Genomic DNA, 10285 nt, shown 5'->3' on the forward strand with positions numbered 1-10285 from the left:
TCCTGCGCTCTCCCTCAAGCACTTCTTATAGTCTTCCTTACACCACACTGGAAGAAAGGTAAAGACAGATGAGCAGTGACAATCCCAAGGACTACACATGAAGTAGAGCTACCGTCAGTTCACATATTCTGTGCCTAGGACTACCCAGTGCTTCAATAAATTTCACTCTTCTGTTGCATGGCCAATACTCTTACCCACAGTTTGCTCACAATTCCTTATTCCTAAAAATTGACATTAGCCTCAGAAAAGCTGCCTAACCTTAGGTCCAGATGCCAACAGTAATTTCACCTTACAAGAGAATATACAGATTTTCATTTTACCTGAACTTGGAGTGACAAGCAGTTTATATCCACTGAATTGCCCTTTGGGGGCTTTCCAAGAGATCTGTACACTGTCAGGATTGACTACATTATACCTTAGCCTTGTTGGCGGGGACACTGCAAGTGGGGAAAGAAAACAACATTTAAATTCAAATAAAGGAAATCATCAATTTTAAACATTAAAACAAACATGTAGGAGGACGACACAAAATTTTAACACAGGATGCAAGTTATTCCAAATGTCACGTATCAGTTTATTAGTTTGTAAAACGACGTCCCCAGGTGCACTACTTCCCTCAGACATACCTTTTATTTAACTGTTTACAAAAACAAGCTAACAACTTAGCAGAAGACAGGAAAACAAACAGTGTTAGATGTTAAGACTCTACTTTAGCAGGCAAAGCTGGTAATACAAATGCTCTTTGTTAATACAACGGAATTCAAATTGCTCTCCCTGCTTATGCTGACAGTGTGTGTTACATAGACAGCCTCTTTCACTTCACATCATTGTGGGTTTTGCCCCACATCTGAAGTCACTCAGGGCCAAATTTTCAAAGCCTTGTGAAGGTACTGTAACCAAGAGGAAAGACAGGGGTGCACAAGGCAGAAGGAGCATCAGCTGCCCAATTTACACACTTAGCCACAGGGACAAACATTTGCCCAGTTGCAAACACTGCTTTGGTCTCATCACCAGAAGACATGCACAGGATAGTAAAGATTTAGGTAGGGGGTAATTTGGAAACGGTAAACAAAATCTGGCCTTCCTTTCTCTTGTGCCATCACATGGGTTTCAATCAGAAGGAACAGGTGAAATGAATAAGAGCACGAAAGACATGATATTTCAGGGAAGTAACACACAGAGGAACAAATAGAAAATCCAACCTAGACTGTTAAGCAATATCAGCAGTACGGTGCACATGTACATTAACTGGCCCCTCGCAGTGAGCATCCTTCTACTTTGGCAAGCACCATTGTTAGACAATACCCTACAGAGTATTTCTCTTCTACTCCAGGGAGTCACATCCCCCTTTCACAGCAGACAACTAATGCACAGCTGCTAGTGGTGCAGCCTGTGATATTCACAGCTGCCAATAAGGGAGAATCTTTATACATTTGAATAGGTTTGGGCTCATACAGAACTAACTGATCTAAAACGAAAGGGGAAGCCATCTGGAGGCTGAGCAATAAGAAGAGTTAGAAAAGCTTAAGTCCTCCGCAGACATTACCCCTCCTTTTCCTACTACCTCCACAGCCCACAGAACATTTTCCTTTACTTTTCAGTCTCTTTAAGCATGCCTCTTGTCACTACCATCCTTAGTAGGTTTCTGTTGGCACATCTAAAACAGAAGGAAAATTATCTGCAAGAGTTGGGAGAAGTGCCAGTTTCTTTGCCCTAGAGCCTAATAGAGCTCTCGACTGACCGGGCCCACGGCCATGTTTTTTTGGTCCACTACACATAATATGCCAATAGTTCTTACAATATTTTTGAGATTTAAGGACTACAGCATATGGAGCATCTGAGTCTACAAGGCAGAACGTGCTATCCAGGAGTCTCTGGCCTCTCCATTTAACCTGCTGCAGTCAATGCAAGTCTGGCAACAGCAGCAGCCAAAGACCTGTCCTCAATTGATTACTTTTTCCTACTCATTTCTTTTTCCAAGACCATGCAGAAGAAAGGAGAAGGAAAGAGGAAAGCTGTAGTGTTTTTGACATCTGAGGTGGCGGATTTTTAAATGTCATCTAACAAAAAATATTTTGTGTCTTAGAAGTTTGGAGCTTTAGCACAAGATAATTTATTCCTTGTATCCAGCCCACCAATTCGTAAGGGACAGCTTTGTTCTATTCCTCTTTGCACTGAGGGATTTCAAAACAGAACACAGAAAAAGTGAGTACATAACATCAAGAGCAGCTTAGTAACACCTCAGTACTCCCAAAGATTTGAAAGAACAAGCTCAAGAGAGAGGCAAGAGGACAGAGGCAGCAGGTAGCACATCAATTCCATATATGCAAAATTGTTCTGATTTGCAGCATCAGGCACACACCCAAACAGTACATTCCCTTATTTGCTGGGCACAATCTTGTCAGACTGGCCTTCAAACTGCCTGCCACCTCCCAGGGGTTTAGAAGAAAGACTGCAAGTAGGAGCACGTGCGAGAATCATTGTGAATGCAGTATCAGTTCTTTGAAAATTTGGCCCCAGTACTGCAAAAATATTTTGGTGGGCAGGCTTCTGCAAGAACATTCAGCATGCTATAATTGTAGTACAATGACAGAGACTATGGCAAAAAGTTTTGAAAGCCAAGCAGACTGCAGTTATGGATTACAGCTTTTAATTCATTCTCAAGATTCATTCCATCTTCTGAACTATACATAAGTCATACTGAATTGGTGCTGAATGAACAAGAGTGACAAACCATACCTAGAAATTTGGAAAATATGCAATTCCTTTCATATTTATTTTGTCTGAGAAAAGAATCAAATAAACTTCTTACACTTGCATACTGTCTGCATATGTTTTACTAGGATTACGTGGTAAATTTGTATGGGGTTTACGAGGCAGAGTTGAGAGCAATCATAACCAAAAAAAACACATACTGACAAAGAAAACCAAACCTCTCATCTTTGGATTTCAGGTTTTTATCTTTATTTTTTCCTCTGCCATCTTCCTCCTTCCCCTGTCATTCCATTCTGCTTTCAACTTAAGCGATGAAAGCACTTTCTAACAAAGAAGCATAGTCCTGGCCTAATTGCTATTAGCCGTCACCAAACCCAGTATATTTTGGGAGCCCCTAAAAACCAATCACAGATCTTACAAGGAAAGAAGGACACAATCACCAGAGGCTTTTCTGTTTACTACGGAGTTATAATGTGAAAGACTAGAAAAGTTGTGCCACAATAGTCTTTACATAACTAGTCAATTTTCAGTGGGTACTTTTTATATCAAAGGTGGCACTGCAGAGGAATAGATATTCCCATACAGCAATGAACCATGAAGAAAAAAAGAATTTTTCACCAAACTGAAACAAATTCAGCTGTGTCGTAGCTGTGCAAAGACTAATGTTCTGGCACAGAGAAGTACATACAGCTAAGGAAGTTAAAAATCTAACACTGGAACAGACAACGAAATATTGATGGGAATTACTACACATTCACCAACCTGAAGAGGATATCTTTATTTCTTTGGACCTTTATTGTCTGTGGAACAAAATCTCACTTCTTGCAGAGAGGGAAAAAAAATTAATCCAAGCTGAGTCAGTTAACTGATAAAAATCAGTAGCTAGAGCTTGTTAAGAGGCTTTACAGGAATGCAAAAGTGAATGGCCGTCAGCAACATTAGAGCAGTCACCCAAGAGAAAACTAAAGACAAGTTCAAGGCTTCGGTTTATGGAACCAGATAGATTAGTGCTTCAAATGCATTATTCTTATGGACAACTCAGGAAAGAGAGTTCTGAACTATTCAGCAATTTAATGGAAATGAAAAATACCATGAACTGCATATCTGCAGCTGTCTCAGGGACATTCAATACTCTAAATGGATGTTAACTATACCTTGCAGCTTCCAATGTATTTTCATCTGAAGAACTGAACCGAACAAGTTAATATGCATTGCATTTACATTAGTAACACATGGAAATTATTGCAAAGCAGACAAGTTTCCATCTTTAAATAAAGAAGGAAAATACCTAAAGAAAGTTACTTTATGAATAAATGGAAAATTCTGAAGCTTTCTCTTGCCTGTAACTTTTTTCACTGTGTACTATATAAAAAACTAAGTACATGAAAAATGGAATTTTTGTGGCTGTTGTTCATCTGACATTGTGCTGAAGAAATAAATGGCAGTGATGAAAGAACAACCGTTGTTGAAGAAAACTGAGTATGATAGTATATATGGCATTCAAACAATAAATGAGAAAACCATGTAGCTCGGTATAGATAACTCCTCAGCTGAAGGAATAAGTTGCAGCTTCAGGTATGTTCACTTGTGAGTCCCAAACATTTTGTCCTTTCCAAGAAGTCACCAAGTTACACATCTTTGACAGAGCATCTTTGCCAAAGGAAGGAAACACAAGCTGGGACTAATACCAGCTCTTCCTATACCTTGGCAGAGTGTGCAGTTTCTTAAATCAGACAAGCATAAAGTATGTGATGCATTAAATTGTAAATAGTTGGCCAGAGCTATTGTAAGGAGTGGTAACCTTAAGAAAAGGTATTTGAGAAACATCTTACTAACTTCACTGTAAGAGACATTTTTATTCCGTGAAAATGGATTAGAGATTTCATATCACCTCATTCAACACCACCACAGTCATTCTGGGCCAAAGCAATACTCCACTTAGCTTAGTATGTAACTGCTGACAGCATTCAGTAGTTGATGCTTGCTGAAAGAATATAAGAACAAGGGAAGTATTGTTCTTTACTCAGCAAGTACATCAACTCTGGCTTCTGCTGGTGTGGTGACTGCAGAAAAAAAAACCTCTCTGACCATCATCTCATTGGACTGATTAAACCAAAGCTTGGAAAGAAAGCAGGGGGAAGAACATGGCTTCTCAAGTTCAAGGAATTACATACAACTGTATGGAGATGAACTTCAGTCCTGTTTTACAAATCTTCACCATATGCATCAGGACTGAAATTCAGAGACAGGAGAATACTGCCCATATGCTTTGTTTTACTGGCTCATCAACTCAAAAACATTCTGGGCCGTATTTCTGACCAGACCTGTTGCAGTGAGCATTGGGAAAGCATATTTCTTCATTCAGTTCACATCACCACTTTAATATTACTGCTAACACGTGTCCCTACGTTCTGGGAGAAGCTTGTAAAACACTCGCAGATGCCCAAATATGTACGTCAGTATGCTTCTCCAGTGCCCGAGTGCCACGCAGACCGGACAGCACAGCTATGTGCTTTAATCAGAAGTCAAAAAGCTTCAGGTTGCCACCAGGTGGAGTGTGTTCATGAATAATGCATTACACAGTAGCCCTAGAAGAGCCCCAGGATCAAATTCTGCTCCCACTTATGCCTCAGCAGACTCAATCAAAGCGATTACATAATTTTGAGAGAAAGTAATTTCTTAAGAAATCATAGAAACCCATTGGTATTGTTCCTCCCTCCTTCCTCATGCAATATGATAAGTTCCCATAGAAATCAAACCACTACCCATCTGACCTAACAAATACGTAAGACTAAAACTCTCAGCAGCATTTTTTTAGTATTCATAATGGAGATTTAAGAAAAACCTGCAGTATCAGTGCTGTGTGACACTGTGTGTGTTACTTCAGTTATTGTTCCAACAAAGACAAAAAGTAAATTCTATGAGTTTAACATCAGTGCCGGTCCTTCAAGCTTTCTTGATCACATAGAGGGCAGTCACAGCAATTTCAGACAAGTAGTTTCAAAATGAGTTATATAGAACACTTTCTTTCTTTACTCTTATTTACAAGAGACACCCAAGCTTGCAAACAGAATGGTTTACGATATTTCAGATACACAATTCAAGAAGTACACACAAATGCACAGATCTTCTCTTCCCAAGATCAACAGCAAAACTCCTGTTTTGTTCCAGTAATATTAGATCAGCATCCCAACAGAAGGGAGCAACACTTGCATTTGGAACAAAGAAGTCTATTTCTGCACATCAGAGTTATCTAGTAAAAAGCTCCATCTTTTTATTTATCGCTTACCTTGGCCCTGGGCGTCACTGACAGAGTAAGCTGCAACAGCTAAAAAAGCCAAGAGGAAGCAGCTCTGTACCTCATTCCAACACAGCATCATTTCCCACTTGATGTATACAGTATCAGCGGGTCTGAGAACACAGAAGAGAAATACTTAATGAACCTGTAAATCTAAGGTATACACTTCAATGGAAAGTGTAGGCAAAAACTGATTCCATTAAACAAAAAAAACACAGTACAGCTAGGAGTTTGTTATGGATATCAGTGAAGCAAAGATTACATCCTTTTAACAGCTACTAACCAAATAGTTTTGCTTAAGACAGAGGAGTACATTTTGAGTGCTGGACAGTCCTAAAAATTGGTCCCATGCAAAGAGAAAATATTCTCTGCAAGGCTTGTTAGTATTGGAAGTAGTGCTCGCTATGTATGCATAACAAGGCAAAATGGGCATCTTTACACAATTAAGTGTTGCAAGCCCCTTAACAAGATACCTATGGTAGAGAACTCTCAATCTCTAGATTAAGCAGCACTTAAGAAGACTACCATAAAATACCAAAAGTGTATATAATATCCCCAGTGACTTAATTTACTGGTCAGTTCAACCAAGCAATTTTATACATCAGCTGTAAAAAAAGCAGAATTTTGTTCTGATGAAGCAAGTTCTCTTTTCATTGTGACTAGAGCCCACCCTGTTTATCCTACTTTTATCTTATTCAGCACTCTCTGTTGTACTATCTAGCACGTGCAGGGACTAAAGCAGGCATGCAGGGTATCAGCTAAGTACTAACTCTATCTGTAGGCAATGCCGTGGTCAAAATTATTTACTCTAACTCAATCCATTACAAACATCAACTTTCAATACTTTCCAGCTGAATTACTCAACATATAAAGATGTACCTCTGAAGATTCATGAACACTTAAAAACGTGATATTATGAACATTTATCTACCATTCAAGTAGTTTTAGTCAAGTTTCTTAAAAATTTTTGCTGCCCTCTCCTGTTAGTATTTTACTGGAAAATTAAACTAAGCTTAGTAACATAATCCTGCTGCTGTCAAAGACTCAGCATTTGAAAGTTTACTTTGGTAAACTTTGGTTTACAAGTTTTTGTTTTGCAAGTCTCTCCATTTTACTTCCCACGTCACTTTCTCTAATATCCTCAAAATACCATCATTTAATTTACCTTCCCTATTTTCATTGTCTTCTAAGGAAGGCATAATACAAGTTGTCCAACCACTACCTAAGAATACAAGAGGCAGACTGATGTACCTCAGCCAACAGATGACAGACACGTATGTCCTTCTCCCTCCAAACATTTACAATTCACATTAGTTATCCATGCACTTGGTAGGTCTAATGTCACAAATGTCAGTCATGGACATTTGGTATAGCACCTAGAAATATACAGGCTGCTTGATTATCTGAAGTTCTAACCCCAAAGGAGTTTAACTAAGTTTTAGCCAAATTACCAACAAGATCCACACTACTCAGATCCATGTTTTGAATCTCACACCAAACAGCAGAGGTTGGAAAAGACCACTAGGATCATCTAGTGCAACCATCCACTCATCACCACCACACCCAATAGTGTCCCTCATTGCCACAACACCCCCAGGGGGACAGTGACTCCACCACCACCTCAAGAAGCCAAGCAAGGTGCCCATGTTTCCTATACACAAATCCAAGGACTGGAGCGAGATGAGTCAGTCAGCTTATTGACAGGGAATAAGAAAAAGGAAGAGAAAATCTGCATGCCTTGTGCAACTTACACTGAATACTGAGGCTTCTCCTCACCTTAGAAATACATTTAACACATAAATGTTGACTCTTCAAAGGACAGCTTGCAGCTCGTTCTTTGGTGCAGCCACCACTACACGTGGATTTCTTCCCATGTAATAGCCCAGATATTGAAATATTCACACACAGTTGTGGTTCAGTTCCTCATTTCCTAGATTTGATATTAAACCTCTTCTCAAATAACAGCTATAAGTACTGACTGACTTGTAATCCTCCCTCCTGCACTTTCTAGGAGAAGAGCCATTGCATAGAGGAGGTAAGATTTACTGACACAAGTACAACTGGTGCTGGAGAAAACACAACCAAGGCACGAGTTGACTTCTGTACTGGAGGAGGAGTGGCCCACAATGGCAGACACGAGTCTGCAGCCACCTCGTGGCTGACATCACCTGGGAACGAAAAGAAACAGCCTCCAGCTTTTTATACATTTCTCCTTTTGTTAACTATTCGGTAACAGAATTATCTGACTGAATAGCTCTGGCAGCAGAGACCAAACTCCAGCCCCCATGCCAAGCCAAGATCCCTGCCCCGAGCACTGCTGCTCCCACGCTCCGTGCTGCGGGCTGCCCGGGCCGTACTCGCCTCGCAACGGGGCACCCTCCTCAGTGGTACGTGGTGGCTTTGAGGCCTCTCAGTCCGGGAGAAACCCGATGTACGTCCACGTGCTGTAGGCAAGACCTGCCAGAGGAGTGCCGTGTTTCCGGCTGCTACTTAAGTACGGCCAAGGAACAGGGACCGAGCCACCAGGGTTACAACGCGGTAGCTTCTCACAGAGCAGCCCGACCCAGCACCCAGCCGCGGCCTGGGAACGGCAACAGACTCCGTGGGTCGACGTCCCGAAGGCGAACGGAGCAGCGTGACCCGCTCCAGCGCTCCGCCGCGCTAAGGGAGCCGCAGCCCCGCCGCCATGGCGGCCGCCCCCGCTCGAGCAGGGCGGGAAGGCGGCGGGGGGCTCGGCAGGGCGCCACAACCTGGCTCCAGCAGCCCCAAGGGCGGCTACGTCCCGCTCGCCTCCCGCAGCCCTCGCGGCACGGCTCGACGCCATCCACCTGCAGCCCCACCCTCGCCGCCTCTCGACTCTCTTCGGGGCGCTCTCCGCTATCGGCTCCTGCGAGCACCCAGTCTGAAAGCGCCTTCCAACTCGCACGACAGCGGGGCAGCGCGTTCCCTCCACCGAGCTGAGGCTCGGGATCCCGTCGGAGCCAGCGGGAATCCCCTCCGCGCGTGCCCGGGCAGCGCGCTCACACCCACGGCAGCCGCTGGGGAAGTGATGCGCCCGGGCGCGCTCCGCAGCAGCCGCGGGAAGGAGGGAGGCTGCTCCGGGCGGGGGGAGAAATCTCTATCCTCTCTTCGCCCCGTCCGTCGCAGGTGCCCGCACAGCGCTCCCGTTCGCAGCCCGCCCCTGCCCGCCTCACCCCGGCCCCCAAGGCACAGACGCGGAGTTCGCACCGACCTGGGCGGGCAGCAGCGGGTGAGTCGGGGCCGGGGGTGCTGCCGCTCGCTCCCCTCCCTCCGACTGCTCTTCCCCTCACAGCGCCGCGTCCGATAAGTCGAGAGGGACGGGAGAGGAGGCGGGCAGTTATAGAGCAGAAGGTGGAAAGAAGGGGGGAAAGAGGCGCGCGGAGCCTGGAGGCCAGCGCCCGCCCCCGCTCCGGTCCCGGCGGTCCTCAGGTGCGCAGGTGCTGGGCCGCTCCTCTCAGCTCTTCTCAGCTCCTTCCCCTCTTTCCTGAGTCGCTCGTTCACTCCGTTGTGAATGATTTAAAATGATTTAAAAGGTGCCTGCTTCACGGTGCTGTGAGGAATGTATTTCCCCAGTGCTGCTCGTTGTGATGTGCCGATCAGTGATTCATCAGGGAAATATTTATATAAAAGTGTTCCAATGCTTGTCTGGCTTCGCTATAAACCTTGATTAAAAGCGGCATAGTACATAAGCACGTTTTTACTCTCTATATAGACACAGTGAATTGCAGAACCTGTATTCGTGCAAAACTGGCTTACCTACAGTACGCCCTGCTGAGTTTACAACTGAGGTACTACTCATGGGGTCTTTAAGTCCCAAGAATGTAAGAGGTAAGGGGAAATATTCATTTCAATTTGCCTTGTCTTCCTTGTGAAGTTACAAATGGAATTGTGGAAGAATTGCAGTTAAGAACTGAGAGGAAAGGGATGTGCACTCTTTGTGAACGCAGCAAAGCAGGACTGCTGCTACTGGGCTGGGCTCCCAGTCTTGCAGTCCTCATCGTAAGTCACTGTGTGCAGTTATCTCCCTGCTGAAGCTGCAGAAATGTTTAAGCTTTAGAGGCACTCTCCTGAGTCTGGCTGGTTCCGAGAGCAAAGGTTAAGGAGCATTCCTAGATCTACCCAGCACATCCTGTTCTCTGCAAGCATTCTGTGGCACCACCAGATGTGTGCTGTGATGAACACTTGGTACCAGTTGACAAGAGAGTCGCTTACAAGATAATGTTCCTTCTGAAGCAATGAAGCGTTCAGCTC

General features: G+C 43.8%; 1 protein-coding gene across 11 annotated transcripts in view; it reads right to left on the minus strand.

Moving 5' to 3' along the window:
• The window catches only part of COL14A1 (collagen type XIV alpha 1 chain), a 117802-nt gene extending 108052 nt beyond the window's left edge, over window positions 1-9750 (minus strand). For 8 of the 11 annotated variants that reach the window (XR_007376126.1, XM_048940804.1, XM_048940797.1 and 5 more), the window contains exons 1-5: window positions 9246-9750; window positions 7790-8181; window positions 7265-7389; window positions 6005-6126; window positions 321-437 (exon numbers count right to left, since the gene is read on the minus strand). Coding sequence is in view for 10 of the 11 variants with exons in the window: in XM_048940804.1 (XP_048796761.1) it covers window positions 321-437; window positions 6005-6126; window positions 7265-7311 (286 nt within the window). In the remaining variant the exon portion in view is untranslated. Of the gene's footprint in view, window positions 1-320; window positions 438-6004; window positions 6127-7264; window positions 7390-7789; window positions 8182-8841; window positions 9209-9245 lie in introns of those variants that run through there. The other 3 variants (XM_048940799.1, XM_048940798.1, XM_048940800.1) reach the window with 3 other exon arrangements.
• Window positions 9751-10285: the final 535 nt, after the last annotated feature.

The sequence above is a fragment of the Lagopus muta genome, chromosome 3 (genome assembly GCF_023343835.1).
Source record: "Lagopus muta isolate bLagMut1 chromosome 3, bLagMut1 primary, whole genome shotgun sequence".
NCBI classification, from domain to species: Eukaryota; Metazoa; Chordata; class Aves; order Galliformes; family Phasianidae; genus Lagopus; species Lagopus muta.